We start from the raw sequence: 19,295 nt of genomic DNA, 5'->3' as shown, positions 1-19,295 counted from the left end.
GTGAACCAAGAAGAAGAATGTGGAAGACCCAAGATCCAAGAAAAAGGGAAGACAAGAGAGGCGATCTGGAGGAGTTAGTGCTTGGCCAAATGTTCTCTTAGCACTGTGAATGAACAAGAGACCCTGAAGACGTAATATTTATTGTTATTTGATGTTATACTTCTTAGATTGCATTTTGAGACAGACTAGACTTTTTCTAAATAGAATTCTTTAAGTTGAGAAGTTACCTTAATGTAGAGCCATCTATCCTATGGTCAGTTAATAAAAATATCTGGGAATAAATTAAATGATCTTTTTAGGATGCGGGAAAATGGAGTGCTGTTGCAGTCAGATGAGATACTTTATGGAACAGTTCAAAAGCAAGTACTAAGCAAGTATTACTCCTTTTGATTTTATTTCCTTGCTTAGAAGATTATTTCTGTTCATCAGATTAATATGTTATTTTCAACCTAAAGCAAGTCAGAGGTTTGGGCCAAGTCTTGAGTATCATCTACCCTTCTGACATAGAGTAGTAATTGCCCTCCCTGCATTAATGCCGTCTACTGGATTTTAAGGGTAGTGTTTTATCAGATCTCTGTTCCAAGTTGTGAGTTCAGAATCATTTGAAAGGTAGTATACAGGATACAGACAGGGGTAAAAATGTGAGCATTTTTACTGATAAAGCTGTTTGGATAACATGGCTTAGATCTGGATTCCCGATGTTTCCTTTGAATTAGATTCTATCACAGGCAATGCTAGCCCATGGAAGGAAGGACTCCTGCTGGGACAGGGCCAACGCCAGTAAGCCTAACACATGCCATCGTGACCCTAGAGCATAGCCTCTCTGTAGTGGAGAGATTCTAAAGAGTAAGGGCTGACGCCAGGTGCTTGCTGCCTTTGCTCAGAATTCACTGACCAGCTTGATGACCCCTATGAAAACTGTGTGTGTACACGTTGGGTAGAGGCTAGAAGCATTCTTGTTGTTGAAGCTGTCCACATTGGAAGCTAGAACCTGGAGAATAGGGGTATTGTTGGAGTGCTTTTTGAGAGATTTGATGGTAAGTGAACAGCTGCCTCATTAGCATGTGTTATCCCTACTGCCTATTGAACACTTTACAAAATTTCCTTTACGTTTCTCTAAGAGGATCTCTCCTAATGAGAGAGATCTCATTTCAGGGCTATCTCTTGTTTTTATTGATATCTATTATGTGCTTTAGATGCACATTAGAATTATTGCTATTCCCAGGTCGTTCCTTTCCTTTCACCTCTTTGATACGTTAGCATTTCCCAAACTATAGTACATATAGCCTGATGTTCCTGAGATAATTTGAGTGTGTTTTTTATATATATATATATTTTTTTTTTTTTAACAGGCAGAGTGGACAGTGAGAGAGAGAGACAAAGAGAAAGGTCTTCCTTTTGCCGTTGGTTCACCCTCCAATGGCTGCCGTGGCTGGCGCACTGCAGCCGGTGCACTGTGCTGATCCGATGGCAGGAGCCAGGAACTTCTCCTGGTCTCCCATGGGGTGCAGGGCCCAAGCACCTGGGCCACCCTCCACTGCACTCCCTGGCCACAGCAGAGAGCTGGCCTGGAAGAGGGGCAACCAGGACAGAATCCGGTGCCCCGACCGGGACTAGAACCCAGTGTGCCTGCGCTGCAAGGCGGAGGATTAGCCTAGTGAGCCGCGGCGCCGGCTACGTCTTTAAAAACAAAAAGATACACAAAAATGAAAAGAACAAATCACATGTTTAAAACTTAAATTTTTATGAAGTAATTATATATGTCTTATTTATGTTTAGATTAGGAAACAGCATTATCAGTACTCAGGAGCTCCCATCATGCTCCTTCCAGTGGCCTCTCCCACCAGGGTGACTACCACCTTGATTTCTGATTCTATAGTTTAGACTTGCCTGTTTGAATGTCATATGAATGGGATTGTTTGATGGAATCAGACATTGTGTTCTCTTTTGTATTTGGCTTCCTTGTTCAGTGTTAACGTTTGTGATATTCATATGTGTTGTGGTATCTAGTTATATTTTGTTTACTTTCTTTCCTGAATAGTATTCCATTTTATGGATATATAACACAGGTTATTTAGTCTATTACTGATGAACATTTAGATGATTACTTTTTTGCTTGATTATTTAATATAAAGTACATATTAAACTCATTCTTTACAAATATAAAGATTATTGCATAGGAAGGGGCTAAATTACTCATAGTATTTAGTATTTATTCCACTTTCTTAAGTATATCACTTATCTGAGATAATAAACAAAATTATTCCAGTTATTGAATTATTATTGTAAATATATTGAAGCTTTAAATACAGTGATCTCAGAGTCCTTGTAATGTTCAAATATTTCTTACAAACTTAGAAGATTTTGTTTTAAAATCATAGGTATAAATCTGTTACTCAGTTATGTGACTTGCAAGTCATTCTTATAGACCGGATTCTCTTAAATTTTGTCAGTACATATAAGTGATTTGTTTTTGTGTGGTTTTAAAAAAACAAAAACAGGAGTATCTGCTTTTGCTTTTTTTCATAAGCATTTATGTATTTAATTCTGGATCTTTTGATAGTTGAAATATACTTACTCATTAAGGAAGACTGCTCCTAGTAACTGCAGTTACTTTTGATGAGAGAATTTTGCCATATGGGTGAGATTTAGAGTTGCAGATACCATCTTGTCACTGACTAAGAACACTCTTGTATGATTGCTGATAATGTTTGGTTTTGCCAGCAAGTTTGAAGGTATTAACCAGAGGATTTGGCCAGGATGCTGATCACATTCTTTTTAGCAACTTGCTGGGACACACCAGATTCTATTTATAGTTGCTATGTCAGTGACCTTATACCATCCAATGGAAGAGTGTTCATGTATCCTTTGAGTAAAGTAATTGATTTATTTAATTCATTATATTCAAGGAAGTTTACCACTACCACTCAGATTGATTCCTTGGTTGGATTTTGCATTAATTTTAAAAGGTGCTTTATAGGAATCCAGCATCAGGGATATTAAAATGACATCTACTTGAATTCTCTTAGAACTTTAACTCATCGAGATACAGTATATTGACTGAATGTTTTGCCGTATGCTCCAATTTTGTAAATCACTGCATAGTGGAATTCCTATCATAATCAAAATGTTCTCTAATCTGTGTTACCCATTATGGAAACCAGTAACCACATGGGGTCATTAAGCATGTGAGTATGGCTAGTGTGACTGAAGAACTGACTTTTAGATTTTGTTCCATTTTAATTAAATTTAAATAGACACAAATGGTTACTGATACCATGTTGAATAGGACAGCTGTAGACTGAAACCTAACTCATTCTGTATTATTTTTCTTCCTCAAATGGAGTTACTTTTCTGGGTTTTCTTCTCTTAGTTGAAACTAGTTCCACAGTCACATCCCTCAAACCTTAATCCTGAAGATTGTTTAATTTTTTTCCTTTTAAGACTGAACTCTTAATTTTTCAAACTAAAAAGTCTGCATTTGCCTTGCTGTTTATTCATGTTATCTGATCTTCACAACTACCCATTTCACAGATCAGGACACTTGGCAGACAATAGTTACTTTCTGGCTTACGATAGTAGAGCTTAGACTTGAATTTAGATCATTTATCTCGGCCAGCGCGGCGGCTCAATAGGCTAATCCTCCACCTAGTAGCACCGGCATACCGGGTTCTAGTCCTGGTTGGGGCACCGGATTCTGTCCCGGTTGCCCCTCTTCCAGGCCAGCTCTCTGCTGTGGCCCGGGAAGGCAGTGGAGGGTGGCCCAGGTGCTTGGGCCCTGCACCCCATGGGAGACCAGGAAAAGCACCTGGCTCCTGCCTTCGGATCAGTGCGGTGCGCCGGCCGCAGTGTGCCAGCCATGGCGGCCATTGGAGGGTAAACCAATGGCAAAGGAAGACCTTTCTCTCTGTCTCTCTCTCTCACTATCTACTCTGCCTGTCAAAAAAAAAAAAAAATCATTTATCTCAAGTCTAAAGCTTTCTTTTTGATATACAGATATCACCAAGTCCTATTCATTTTCCTTCACAGTCTTCCACATTTCTTGCACATTAAACAAGTACTTACTCATCAGTTGTTTAAGCACTTGGTCTACATCAGTGGACACAATGGACAAAGATCTCTGCTATCTTGGAGCTTATATTCTGAAAGCTGAAATGAATAATCAACATAATAAAGAAGTAAATTATTAAGTATCTTAAAGTGTGGTGACTGTTTTGGAAGAAAGAAAAAGGTGCAGAGTTAGGGTTCGAATTTTAAATGGGATGTCACTGAGAGTGTGACGTTTGCCTAAATATTTGGAGATGAGAATTTAGCCGAATGAATAGTAGGTCAGTGAGTTTTCCAAGCTGAAGAATAGTGTGTGCAAATACCCTAAGGGAAGGTGGACATGTGACATTTTAGGAGAGTAGCAAGGAGACTATAGAGTAGCTGGAATCAGTTTACATCCTTACCTCTCACCATTGCTTAAAGTCTGTACCTTTTATTTTTGTAAGAGGAATGTCTCCACATCTTACTTTCTTATTGTTAGAATATATTTTTATTAACTTGAAAGGCATGGAGAAAGAGTGAGAGTGTGAAAGGGAGAGATCTCATCCATTGGTTTACTCCCCGTTTACCCACAACAGCCAGAGCTGGGTCAGGCTGAAGCCAGGAGCTGGGAACTCCATCCAGGTGCCTCTTGTGGGTGACAGGGACCCATACGTGAGCCATCACCTGCTGTATCTCTGGGTGCACATTAGCGGGAAGCTGGAATAGGAAGTGGAGCAGCTGGGACTGGAACCAGCATCCATATGGGTTGCCGGCAAGGCAGGTTGCAGCTTTACCTGCTACGCCACAGCACCAGCCCCATTTTTGAGCATTTTTGAGCACATCTTTCCCTCGTGCCTTTCTTTGGAAGATCTTTGTTGATTGACACCAGATTGCAGGGTCTATTGATTTTGGGATCTTTTCTTATTAATTTTTTTTTTTTTTTGACAGGCAGAGTGGACAGTGAGAGAGAGAGACAGAGAGAAAGGTCTTCCTTTGCCGTTGGTTCACCCTCCAATGGCTGCTGTGGCTGGTGCGCTGCGGCCTGCGCACCGCGCTGATCTGAAGCCAGGAGCCAGGTGCTTTTCCTGGTCTCCCATGGGGTGCAGGGCCCAAGCACTTGGGCCATCCTCCACTGCCTTCCCAGGCCACAGCAGAGAGCTGGCCTGGAAGAGGGGCAACTGGGACAGAATCTGGCGTCCCGACCGGGACTAGAACCCGGTGTGCCTGCGCTGCAAGGCGGAGGATTAGCCTAGTGAGCCGCGGCGCCAGCTTTTCTTATTAATTTTGTAAATTAAGGATGTATTGATCCACCTTGTATTAGTTACCTTTTCTTCATGATTTCTCTGGTTATGAACAATAACTGTAAAATTCTGTTTAGTGCTCAAGGTCATATAATAACTAGGTATGGAGCTTTTAATTCATTTAAATTAGCTAGACTATCTCCTGCCATCTCCTTACTTTCATCTACCCAGGGTTGTTGGAAGTTTCTTTAGTGTCTTCTATTTGTTAAGCACTAGGGAGGAAACAATCTAGTTTTTCGCTTTCTAGGACACATAGATGTGTTAAGGAAGACTCGTGTGTCTTCTATTACTGTATGGTGCCCAGTGTTAGAATGGAGACAGGGGAGTGGTGACTGCTACAGAAGTTGGAAGGGCAACTTCATTTTAAAGACAAGACTAGGAGGGTTGGAAGAGTGCTAGTCTATGTTAAGATGCTTTGCAGAAATTCTTAAATCTGAGAGTGAAAACATTGATGAAAACATTTGGATGAGAACAGTATCAGAAGACTTAGGGTAGGAAAATGTGAATATAATGTTCATGAAGCCAATGTGGCAGTTGGCAGTAGTAATAATAGGGGCCTTCAGCCATCTGGATAGCATTTAGATGTCTTACTCGGCTAGCAGCAGAATGTCTGGCAATTATTTTTCAATTATAAGAAAATGGGAGGGTAAATAATGTTGTTATTCTGAAACATAATACATTCTATTGCAGAAAAAATAGAAATAATGGATAATCAAAATGAACACAGATATTTGAACTAAGAGATAATCACCTTGGCATAAATCCTTTCAGACATAAGCATATGTGTGTAAGGTTATGCAGTAGTACTGTCTTGAAGCCACTATTTTCATTTACTGTCTTGTGCATAACTTTCCATGTGAAGAAATATTAATATACAACATCATTTTTAGTGACTCAAAGTATTATACTATACATATGACTATAATTTATTTAACCAGTAGTGTATTACATTTATTTGTTTCCAGTTTTCCCTGTTATAAAGAATGCTGTGGTAAGCGTTTTACAAAAAATTCCTTAATTTCTTTAGGGCACAGTTTTAAAAAGAGCATTGGCATACATCATTCGTTCATCTCATTGAGCAAAGACAAAAATAAAGGACAACTGTATGTTAGGACTTAATCTAAGAATAAAGAAAAATAATTAGAGTCCTTGAGAAAATACTGCATTGTGTTTGAGCAGATTTATAACATCAAAATTAAGAAAGTAGCTTTCTATAAATTCAGTTAAATAGGAAACTAGATGTTTTGGCCTGAGTTTCTAAGAAGAAACCAAAACATGACTACAGGGAACCTTGCAAACATTGCTTAACCTTGTCCAGGTCTCTGTGATGATGAGGAGTGAGAGCTGAGGCAGCTGGCTTAGATATACCATTCAAGCCACTTCTTGCTATCAGTAAGTAATGTACAAGCCAAGCTTATTCACATGGCTTCTATATGCTGCTCAGGCAAATCCCATTATATGAAGTGATGTACTTTAAGGATTATGGTGACAGCAATTGTTATTTCCCTCTCAGCATTTTATTTTGAAAAAGTTTGAATATATTGCAAAGTTGACCTTTTTTTTTTTTTAAAGAATTGTTTTATTTTATTTTGAAAGACAGAGTTACAGAGAGAAGTAGAACCAGAGAGAGAGAGAGAGCTCTTCCATTCTGCTGGTTCACTCCCCAAATGACTGTAACAGCCAGAGCTGAGCTGATGTGAAGCCAGGAGCCAGGAGCTTCTTCCGGGTCTTCCATTCAGGTGCAAGGGCCCAAGGACTTGAGCCATCTTCCACTGCTTTCCCAGGCCACAGCATAGAGCTGAAGAGGAGCAGCTGGGACTCGAACCGGTGCCCATATTGGATGCCAGCTCTGCAGGCTAGGGCTTTAACCTGCTGTGCCATAGCGCCGGCCCCCAAAGTTGACCTTTGCAATAAACACTGGTGTGCAAACCACCTAGATTCTGCCATTAACATTTTTCTGTGCTTGCTTGTCACATATCTGCCCATTCATTTCTCTATCCATGTGAATCCATGCTATTTTTGATGCATCTTAAAGTAAATTGATAGTTTATTTTTGAAGAAAAAGTTCTGCTTTTTTTTTATATTGATTGGTTTTGATTTCCACATAGTATTTGCTTTGTGTTCATAAAGTATTTGTGACTTCACAACTATTAGACTGCCAATCTAATTTTGTTTACGTTTCTAAATTCTAACCTGCCATATGCCATTTTCAGAAAGTACATGCTAGTTTTCCATTCCTGCCTTTAGATTTTATATAATTTGTAACTTTTCAAAAAAGGAATTCTTTTTTTTGGGTACATGTATTAATCAGTATTGACTATAACTATTAATTCATTATAAGTGTTAATCAGGACTATTGGTTATAGCAGAAAGGGGGAATTTATTGTAAGAGTACAAGGGCACCAAAAAACTCAGGGCACAAATGGAGCTTAGCTTCAGGATAAAATTAGGGCTGAGAGCAAGAAAGCTATCAGATTTCTTCCTAGGGTCACTTCTTGGTAGTATGTCCTGTATACTTCTCTAAGTATATCAGTTTTCCTGCTTTTCTGTCCAAATGGAAAAGTATGGCCACTCCCTCACTCCTCCATGATCTTCAGCCAGTAGCAGAAAATAATTGAATAAACTTGTCCCTAATACCAGGGTCACATGATGACATTACTCTAATCAGATATTGCCTGGAAGGAGAAGGTAGTGATCATAGGACAAAAATGGCTGTGGAGCTCCTACATATGCTAATTTACTATGGGTGTCTGCTTTGAAAGAAGACACGACCAGATCATCTGCTCCTCTTTTTGATGGTTCCTTCTCTGGAATCTTGCTCCATGGGTTATTTTTTTTTTTATTTTCCTCAAGTCACCAGTCTTTCTGTTGACTTTTTCTTTTTTTTTCTTTTCTTCTTCTTCTTTTTTTTTTTACAGGCAGAGTTTAGACAGTGAGAGAGAGAGGGACAGAGAGAAAGGTCTTCCTTTTCCATTGGTTCACCCCGCAAAATGGCCACTACGGCTAGTGCGCGATCTGAAGCCAGGAGCCAGGTGCTTCTGGTCTCCCATGCGGGTGCAGGGCCCAAGCACTTTGGCCATCCTTCACTGCCCTCCCTGGCCACAGCAGAGAGCTGGCCTGGAAGAGGAGCAACCGGGACAGAATCCGGCGCCCCAACCGGGACTAGAACCCAGGGTGCTTCGCCGCAGGCGGAGGATTAGCCAAGTGAGCTGCAGCACTGGCCTCTGTTGGCTTTTTCAATTGCTTAAAAGGTTGCTCAGGTAACTTTCTCAAATTGCTTTTTTTTTTTTAATCCCTCTCAAAAATCATCCATAACCTGATTATAAAATGCTTAGTCATCCTCTTGATCCATTCCCAATACCTAATATTATTTGAAAGTCAGAGTTACACAGAGAGAGGAGGGGCAGAGCGAGAGGGGTCTTCCATCTGCTGATTCACTTCCCAATTGGCCGCAATAGCTGGAGCTGTGCCGATCTGAAGCCAGGAGCCAGGAGCTGCTTCTGGGTCTCCCACGAGGGTTCAGGGGCCTAAGGATCTGGGCCATCTTCTACTGGTTCTCTGCTTCTGCCTCTCCCTCTGCCTCTCTGTAGCTCTGCCTTTCAAATAAATAACTCCTTTAAAAAAAATCTTTAAAAAAAAGTTTTTATTTATTTGAAAGAGTTACAGAGAGAGGTAGAGACAGAGAGAGAGGTCTTCCATCTGTTGGTTCATTCCCCAAGTGGCCACAATGGCCAGAGCTGGGCCTATCTGAAGCCAGGAGCCAGGAGCTTCCTCTGGGTCTCCCACGTGGGTGCAGGGGCCCAAGGACTTAGGCCATCTTCCATTGCTTTCCCAGACCATAGCAGAAAGCTGGATCAGAAGTGTAGCAGCCGGGACTTGAACTGCTGCCCATATGGAATGCCGGCACTGCAGGTGGCGACTTTACCTGCTGTGCCACAGTGCCAGACCCCAAGTGTGTATATTTTTAATTTGTTTGAATTCTGCTATGCCGTGGCTCGTATTGTCTCCTTTATGTTCAACATTGTTTTAAAATCTCTTCACTTTTCTGTATATCTGTCTACTTCATTGCTCTTGATTACTGTATAGTATACAGAATTCACAGAATGCATTTTCAACTTTTTTAAAAAAATACATTATTTCTGGATCTTTGTGGAGAATGGGACTGGAAATGGGAGAGGGAGCAGAAGGAGGGTTGGGATTGTGGCTAGGTGGGTGGGTATGATGGGAAGAATCACTGTATTCCTGAAGTTGTACCTATGAAATGCATGAAGTTTGTATTCCTTAAATAAAAGGTTTCTCTGGGGGAAAAATGCATTGTTCATAGTTTTACGAATCTCTCTCTCTCTTTAAAGATTTACTTATTTATTTGAAAGGCAGAGTTGCAGAGAATCAGAGGGAGAGATAGGGAGAGTGAGATCTTCCATCCACTGGTTCACTCCTGAAATGGCTGCAATGGCTGGAGCTGGACTGATTTAAAGCCAGGAGCCAGGAGCTTCTTCCTGGTCTCCCACATGGGTGTAGGGGCCTAGGGACTTGGGCCAGACTCCAGTGCTTTCCCAGGCACATTAGCAGAGAGCTGGATTGGAAGTGTAGTAGCTGGGACTCTAATGGCACTCATGGGCTGTCGGTGCCTCAAGCTGTGGCTTTACCTACAACACCTCAGCGCTGGCTCCCGTGTTTTCTGTTTTACTTATCAATTCTTGTGGTAATGCATCCATCTACTCTCAAAAATAATGCTTATGGAATTGTGTATGAATTTGTGCAGTATATGCCCATGAGTTGTATAATTGGGTTATAGAATTGGTACTGTAAGTCCGCCACAAAACACACCAAACACAAGAGTAAGGGAGAGGGTTACTTTGCTGGGGGGGTGGGCAGGTAAATAGGAGCAGCAAATCCCATCAGGATGGGGTTGGAATTGATACAGGTGTTTGGGCCATGGGGTCACCTGGCTTCCAGCCATGGCGGTGGGGACTAGAGCCTAGGATGGTGTGTGTAGGGTGTAGATCGTGCCATAGATAATACTGTGCCATTTTACAAACAGGTACTACCTATGAAAGCTTAGTACATCATTGTTCTGTTCAGTGACTTATCAGTAGTGTATGGATTCCTTTGATTCATGTTCTTGGTAACAATTTTCCATGTTCTAAAATCTCTTATACTTAAGCCACTTTGCACCATCACACAGGATGAATCAACTTATTACATTAAAGGGCCAAATTTTTATTATGGCAACCAAAGTTGGAAGCTTAGAATGGAATTTGAAGGGAAGATTGAAATTTGTGCTGAAGTTTATAGTGTCATAATTACATGGGAGTTTTGTAAGGCTTATTGTCTGGAGGGCAGGGCTATCACCTTGTTGACCCATTTAGAAACCTTATCTTGTCAGAGTCAGTCTTATTAGGTAGTCTGACTTCTATTGACTGCCCTCACCACTTACCCACTTACCAAAGTTAATTAGTATTTAGATAGACTAATTGATGATGAAAAGTAGAATTATTGAGCCTCATCGCCACTTCAGTTGGCCTTCTCTGGAGGAAGTAGAAATATAATTAGATGAATGTAGCTTCATGAGTTTTATATCAAGGCTAGAGGAAATATTTTATGCTTCAGATTTTTGATAGTGTCAAGCTATCCAAAGCCTGATACCATTCATTTGTTTTTCAGTTCCAATGTTGTAGCAATCACTGGGGAATGGGTAGCAGTTTTATTTTTTTTCTTTCATATTTTCTGGGGGGGGGGTGTTAAAGTACACATAAGTTTTTGTGTTTGTAACTAAGCTATTTAAGTAAATTTACCTACTTGAAAAGGAATTAGTTGTACTGTTGTAGAGGCAGCATGCATTATAAGTAGTTTTACAGTTCACTACTGAGTTTTTAGAAATAATTTTGTAGGACCAGTAGGTTGCCTAAAAACAGGATTTTTAATGTATTTTAAAGCATATACAGTCTAAAGAATAATAACCTTACATTTCACAGAATGCATTTTCAACTTTTTCCCTCCTCATTACACTTTTATGTTTATATTGATACTCAGCTTCAAATGTGTTATTTTTTTATTTTTTTAAATTTTTTGACAGGCAGAGTGGACAGTGAGAGAGAGAGACAGAGAGAAAGGTCTTCCTTTTGCCGTTGGTTTACCCTCCAATGGCCGCCGTGGCCGGCGCACCGCGCTGATCCGATGGCAGGAGCCAGGTGCTTATCCTGGTCTCCCATGGGGTGCAGGGCCCAAGCACTTGGGCCATCCTCCACTGCACTCCCGGGCCACAGCAGAGAGCTGGCCTGGAAGAGGGGCAACCGGGACAGAATCTGGCGCCCCGACCAGGACTAGAACCCAGTGTGCTGGCACCGCAAGGCGGAGGATTAGCCTAGTGAGCCACGGCTCCGGCCTTCAAATTTGTTTTAAAATAAAGAATCCAATAGGAATAATGTTTCATTTATGGGGATATTCTGGTGGCATATTTTTTCAGAGGTCTATTTTATTGATGAAATTTTTGTGTCTTTCTAATCCTTTTTTTTTTAACTTTACTTTCATGATTTCCTTTAGTTTATCTTGCTCTTCAAGTACATAAGCATACTTCTTGATTATAGGATTTTAATTAGCACCAAAAAAAATTAGTCACAGATTTTTTTTTAAAATTTATTTAGGGGTCAGAGCTGTGGCAAACTAGTCTAAGCCTCTGCCAGCAACACCAGCATCCCATGGGGTGCCAGTTCATGTCTCAGCAGCTCCTCCTCTGATTCAGCTCACTGCTATGGCCTGGGAAGGCACTGGAAGATGGCCCAAGTCCTTGGGCTCCTGCACCCATGTGGGAGACCCAGAGGAGGCTCCTGGCTCCAGGCTTTGGATTGGCCCAGCCCTGGCAGTTGTGGACATTTGGGAGTGAACCAGTAGATGGAAGATCTGTCTCTCTTTCTTTCTGTCTGTAACTCTGCCTCTCAAGTAAACAAATAAAATCTTTAAAAACATATTTATTTATTTGAAAGAGTTACATAGAGATGGGGAGAAACAGAGAGTGAGAGAGAGAGAGAGAGAGATTGATTGATTGATTTATCTGTTGGTTCATTCCCCAAATAGACCCAACTGCCTGGGCCAGAATCCAGGAGGCAGGAGTTTCATCCAGGTCTCCCATGTAAGTGACAGGAGCCCAAAATGTAGGCCATCTTCTGCTGTTTTTCCTGGGCCATTAGCAGGGAGCTGTATTGAAAATGGAGCAGCCAGGACGTGAACTGGCGTCCATTAGGGATGGTGGTGTTGCAGGTGGCAGCTTCATCCCCTTGCCACAATGCTGACCCCATGGATTTTTTTTTAAACTTCTGTGTATTGTTCTACATATGGAATTGATTTGAATTTAACTGGTACCAAGGTTGGTTAGCTTAAAATCCAGCACTTCCAGCACTGTGCCTTCGTTTCATACTTAAAAAAAAATTATTAGCTTACCGAACCTTTTCTGTTAACCCAGAATGAGAGTAGACTAAATTTTTTTCCCTTATTTTCCTTAGTCTCTAGTGAAAAATATCATAATTAAAAATAGTAATGATAAAAACCATGCATTTATATATTTTTGCTATTAGAAGAATTGTAATATGATTAATTTATGTGTGAATGGACTGAAAAGCGAAAAATTCCCATTTTAAGAATAAATAGGCCGGCGCTACGGCTCACTAGGCTAATCTTCCGCCTGCGGCGCTGGTACCCCGGGTTCTAGTCCCGGTTGGGGTGCCAGATTCTGTCCCGGTTGCTCCTCTTCCAGTCCAGCTCTTTGCTGTGGCCCCAGTGGGCAGTGGAGGATGGCCCAAGTGCTTGGGCCCTGTACCCACATGGGAGACCAGGAGAAGTACCTGGCTCCTGGCTTCAGATCGGCGCAGTGTGCCGGCTGGAGTGGCCATTTGGGGGGTGAACCAATGGAAGGGAGACCTTTCTCTCTCTCTCTCACTGTCTAATTCTGCCTGTCCAAAAAAATAAATAAATAAATAAAGGGACTTTATGATCTTATTAATAATAAAGCTAAATCTAAACATTTTACTTAGAGATTATGCAAGTAATGTCCTTGGGAAGTGGAAAATACTGAGTATGTATATCATATATATCATGGGAGAATACTGCCACCTTGTGTATGTGTGATGTTATTTTAAAAGTCCCTGTTTTCTTTTTTACACCAGTCAGCAGTGCTTTTGCACCATTTAGTATTGTGGTCAGAAAGAAAATGCATAAAACATTTGTTTTATTTTTCCATGCAGAAAAATCAAGCCAGCTTTTTATGGTAGGGGGAGGAAGGATTTTATATCTGAAGATATTAATTTTGGTGTAATCAACTCTGAGAGTTGGAATATATGAGCGCTCAAAGGCAAATTGATCTCTGGTGTTAGTTGTGAATTGCATCCATTTATGTGAATCTTATAGAAGGTTGGTGATTCTTTGATCATTCTTTAATTCAGTATTTGCAATGCTTTGGGATTATTTTGAGTGGCAGACTTCCTTATGCTATACGAGGTGTGAGGCATTTGGCTTACTGACACAACTATATTCCCTGATTTTGAAATCATTTTCCTTCAGGTCAAGTTCAGAAGAATGACTACAAAAATAAAAAGATAATAATGCTCAGAAATAATACTGATGTGCTATAAAAGGGGGATTCCTTTTATAATTTTGGTTATTCAACTTAATGGGTTTCAGATTATTGCCTTTCTAAAGAGGAAGAATCATGAGACTGTTAGCCTTTGGAAGCTACAACTCCCGTAGCTGTCTGACTGTGGCTGATTTTGAACACAGTTTCTTTATCTGAGAAATGAGCAGTTGATCTGGGTGGTTTCTAAGGAGTTTTTTTTCAGAAAGGTTTGCTCTTATTTTAAAATGTTAATGCTGTGATGCCCTTCAGTTTACTCATTGTACTATTAGCTTTGCAATAAGTAACTTAAAATTTTAATATAACTGCATAGTTGTGCTTAATTATTATGTTAGTAAATTGAGAGAGTAGATATATATAAAAATTTAAAACTAGAGCCTAGGAAATTTGCCTACTTTTTATTTAACACATGAGTACTTGAAGCTATCAGAAGATTGGTTTATGGGTAACTGAGGTTTTAATTATATATTGTTTAAGTGACAATGCTGATCATCAGTGCATCCCAGTTGCTTACATTTTAACTTCTGAAAAGACTCTAAAAATTTTTGTAAATGAGGTAGTCCATATGGTAAAAATTTTCTGACTAGGATTGCAAGAGAGAGAAAGGTACATTGGCCTACAGCTGAAACCTTGGAAATTAGATATTACACAACTTGAAAAAAAGTTTTTTTAAAGATTTATTAATTTATTTGAGAGTCAGAGTACAGAGAGAGAGAAAAAGAAAGGTCTTCCATGGGCTGGTTTACTCCCCAAATGGCTGCAATGGCCAGAGCTGAGCTGATCTGGAACCAGGAGCCAGGAGCTTCCTCTGGGTCTCCCACACAGGTAGAGGGGCCCAAGCCAAGCACTTGGGCCGTCTTCCCCTGCTTTCCCAGACCATGGCAGAGAGCTAGATCAGAAGAGGAGTAGCCGGGATACAAACTGGCATCCATATGGGATGCCAGCGCCGCAGGTGGAGGCTTAGCCTACTACGCCATAGTGCTGGCCTGACAAGTTGAAAATGTAAGGTCTAGGAGCCATTGCTGTGTGTAGCAGGTTAAGCTACAGTACTGGCTGGCTGAAGTCCCAGCTGTTCCACTTCTGATCCAGCTCCCTTCTAATGCCCCTGTGGAAGTCAGTGGAAGATGGCCCAAGTCCTTTGGACCTCGTAAGTATATAGGAGACCAGGAGGAAGCTCCTGGCTCCTAGTTTTGGCCTGGCCCAGCCCCAGTCATTGCCACCATTTGGGGAGTAAACAAGCAGATGGAACACTTACCCCCACCCCCCTGTTTCTCTTTAACTTTGCCTTTCAAATAAATAAATAAATCTTTAAAAAAATTTTTAGGGCCTAAGATAATATATAAATCTCTCCATTGTGTAGTGTATGCAGCAGCAGATCTTTCCTGATCACTTTGATTCATTTACTTGTGAAGTTAAGAGTGAATGAGCCTGTGCAGCCAGGTTTAGCTTTTCCCTTTGGGACCATCTGGGAATAATTTTTTTTTTTTAAGATTAATTTATTTTATTTGAAAGGCAGAGTTACGCAGAGGCAGAGAGAGAGAGAGAGAGGGAGGGAGGGAGGGAGGTCTTCTATCCACTGGTTTACTCCCTAGATGGCCTCAATGACCGGAGCTGAGCTGATCCCAAGCCAGGAGCCAGGAGCTTCTTCTGGGTCTCCCACGTGGGTGCAGGGGCCCAAGGACTTGGGCCATCTTTTACTGCTTTCCTAGGCCATAGCAGAGAGCTGGATCAGAAGTGGAGCAGCCGGGACTCGAACTGGCCCCTGTATGGGATGCCAGCAATGTAGGCGGCGGCTTTACCTGCTACTCTGCAACGCCGGCCTCCTGTTTTTTTCAATTCTAGGGATAAATTTAAGGAAAATTATTCTCATTGTTAAGCTATATAAGCATAGAAAACTCAACATCTGTATTGAAATGATTTCCCACTGCTTGGTGGTTGTAATAGCAGAGCAAATGGATTACATTGATCTCTTTGAATTTATTTTGTATAATACAGGACTGCTGTTGTGTGGAGTGTAGAATTCATGAAAATGTTTAAATTCTCTAGTAATTAAATGCTTTCATGTATGAAAATTTATGCATATGGGGAAATGTTAATTTATTGAAATATATATTCTTCCTATATAAATTATTATGGAATATAAAATATTAAGTACATTATAATTTATAAAGCTAAGAGAATTAAAACATGAAAAAAGTAAAGTGAAAGATAACCTGTTTTTAGAAAGTATAATCTTAAGGAAATTAGAATGTCAGTCATGACATTAGGCATGAGGGTTTTTTGTAGAGATTTTTGCAGAATTTCTCTTCCAAAACTTCCCTCTGTGGTGAAGTAGGAATGTTGTGAGATAGAGTTGTGAGATAGAGTCTAGTTTAAAACTCACTCATCTATAAAACTAGCCTCTGTATTAATACTAGAGGTATTTTAAAATTTGTTTTTATATAGGGATATAGTTTTTGTTGCTGGCAAATTACAATTTTAAACAGAGCCTTACGGAGTGAACATTGTGTTGCGGTAGGTTAAGCTGCTATTTGAGATAACTACATCCCATAATAAAGTGCCAGTTACTCCTCTTCTGATTTAGCTTCCTGCTAATGCATCCTGTGAGGCAGTAAGTACTTGGGTCCCTGCCACTACATGGGAGACTTAGATGGAGTTCCCAGCTTCAGCCGGCACATTCCTGGTTATTGCATGTATTTGGGAGTGAACCAGCAGATAGAATCAATCAGTATCTCTTTCTCTTTCATTCTACCTTTTAAATAAATAAATCTTAATTAAAAAAAGATAAATAAAGCCTTCCTAGTTTGTTTCAATTTTATAAAGATGGAGATTCTAATACACCTTTTAATTACTTATATCTAGTTCATTTGTTTTATGTTTGGAAAGCTTTTGATTTAAAGTAAGAATTATGATTGTAATGAAAAATATGCCTATCATTTATCATTTTCTCTGAGAATTATGGAAAATTAGAAGAATGCTTTCTGAGTGTGTCTTTATTTTGAAGTCTTAAAGCAGCAAATATCTTTCTAGATAGAGATGTTTTCATCAAGTTATTTCTATCCAACTGCATAGTTGAGTTTGCGGTAAGAAGATTCACCACCAATTTATTTTAGTAGTCAAGATCACATTGGAGAACCACATGAAAATATATACTAGAAGATAGCCATGTCCCATATTGAAGTACTTGGTTTCAATTCTCAGCTCTATCTCCTGACTCAAGCTTCCTGACAGTGCAGACCCTGGGAAGCAGCAGTGATGACCCAAGTAATTGGGTTCCTGCAACTCATTTGGGAAACCCTGGATTGCATTCCCAGTCAATTCTCAGCTCTATCTCCTGACTCAAGCTTCCTGACAGTGCAGACCCTGGGAGGCAGCAGTGATGACCCAAGTAATTGGGTTCCTGCAACTCATTTGGGAAACCCTGGATTGCATTCCCAGTTCCTGGCTTTAGCTGTGTGTCCCAATCCCAGCCATTGTGGACTTTCAGGGAGTGAACTAGTAAATGGGAACTTGCTCTTTCCGTCCCTCCCTCTCTGCCTGGTTATCAAAGAAGTGAATACATAATAAAAAAATTTTTAAAACCCTTGTAATAAAAATTGACAGAATACTTCACTGCCCTGGCTCTTTGTGTTATGCATAGGCTCAGACCTCCTTATTCTTATGTGATATGCAAAATTGAATGAGTGAACCATTGATTTTAATAGAAACTATTTTTGAAATACTGGTATTTTAGAAATTACAAATACAATTTTTTTTAAAGATTTATTTTATTTATTTGAAAGAGTTAGAGAGAGAGAAGTCTTCCATCCGCTGGTTCACTCCCCAAATGGCTGCAACTGCCGGAGCTGAGCCAATCTGAATCCAGGACCCTCTTCCGGGTTTCCCACGTGGTTGCAGGGGCCCAAAGACTTGGGCCATCCTCCGCTGCCTTCCTGGGCACTTTAGCAGGGAGCTGGATTGTAAGTGGAGCAGCCAGGTCTCAAACTGGTGCCCATATGGGATGCCAGGACTGCAGGCTGGGGCTTTAACCTACTGTGCCACAGCACCTGCCCCTGAGATACTGTTTTGAAGTGCTGAAAACTAATATTAACTTATGATATGTAAGTCAAGGTGGAGATTGGTAGTCACTTGGAAACTGAAGCATTTAGAATGTTTACGAATGTAACCCTGAGGTTCTTTTTTTTTTTTTTTTTTTTTTTTTTTGACAGGCAGAGTGGACAGTGAGAGAGAGAGACAGAGAAAGAAAGGTCTTCCTTTGCCGTTGGTTCACCCTCCAATGGCCGCCGCTGCAGCCGGCGCACCGCGCTGATCCGATGGCAGGAGCCAGGATCCAGGTGCTTTTCCTGGTCTCCCATGGGGTGCAGGGCCCAAGCACCTGGGCCATCCTCCACTGCACTCCCTGGCCATAGCAGAGAGCTGGCCTGGAAGAGGGGCAACCGGGACAGAATCCGGCGCCCCAACCGGGACTAGAACCCGGTGTGCCGGCGCCGCAAGGTGGAGGATTAGCCTATTGAGCCACGGCGCCGGCTACCCTGAGGTTCTTATATCTACTTTATTAAAAGAATTTATTACTAATGAACTTACCTTGTAAACTGTTTTTTTTCCTCCTAATAACAGATTAAAAGTTGTGACTTTTCCCCTAATATATGTAAACCTTTGTTTCCTATTCAAGTGAATTCTTAGTTTTGATTGCAGAATTCTTTAGGCCAGCCTGTAATATAAACTCAAGAACATGTATGAAAATGAAAAAACATAATATAGGCATGTTTCTTATTTCTTTCTTCCTTTGAATGTATTAGATTTATTGGTTATAGCTCTCTGTGAAGCAGTTGCTGTATGTCAGAATGATTCTATATTTAGAGATATTAATATATAGACATTTTAGTGTATACTAATTTTATTTAAACATAATATTTATAGGCACAATGTCTAATTTTATTACTTATTAGCTTTTTAAAAAGTCTTTTAAATGAATGTAAGGGTTGATAGTAATATCAGTGTTGATACATTTAGCAAAGGTCTCATTTAATTTTTTTTCTCTCATTAGGCAAGAAATTATGAAATGGAATGGATGGGGATATAATGATTCCAAGTTCTTCTTCAATAAAAAGGGGCAAGCTGAATTGACTGGGAAAAGGTAACCCTAGTTTGTTCTTTTTGTTCCTTTTGACTTTTTGTTCTATGAAAAATTTTAGACATGTATAAAAAAGAAAGGATATTACATTGAACCTTCCTCCAGCATACAAACTATTAACATTTTTCCATAGTTGCTTATTTTTTTCATGTAATATTTTAAATTCTGACATTGTCATGTCACATCTAAATATTTATATATGTAT

General features: G+C 40.2%; 1 protein-coding gene across 7 annotated transcripts in view; it reads left to right on the top strand.

The window, feature by feature from the left end:
• Positions 1–19,295, top strand: part of AGPS (alkylglycerone phosphate synthase) — a 137,295-nt gene that overhangs the window by 6,882 nt on the left and 111,118 nt on the right. For all 7 annotated transcript variants that reach the window (XM_002712307.6, XM_070070624.2, XM_089328102.1 and 4 more), the window contains exon 2: positions 19,004–19,093. In XM_002712307.6, coding sequence (XP_002712353.3) covers positions 19,004–19,093 — 90 coding nt within the window. The remainder of the gene's footprint in view (positions 1–19,003; positions 19,094–19,295) is intronic.

This window comes from Oryctolagus cuniculus, chromosome 3 (assembly GCF_051225735.1).
Source record: "Oryctolagus cuniculus isolate XC-2025 breed Fujian yellow rabbit chromosome 3, ASM5122573v1, whole genome shotgun sequence".
Lineage (NCBI taxonomy): Eukaryota > Metazoa > Chordata > Mammalia > Lagomorpha > Leporidae > Oryctolagus > Oryctolagus cuniculus.
The sequence above is the reverse complement of the archived record's forward strand: the minus strand, read 5'-3'. Positions and strand labels throughout refer to the sequence as shown.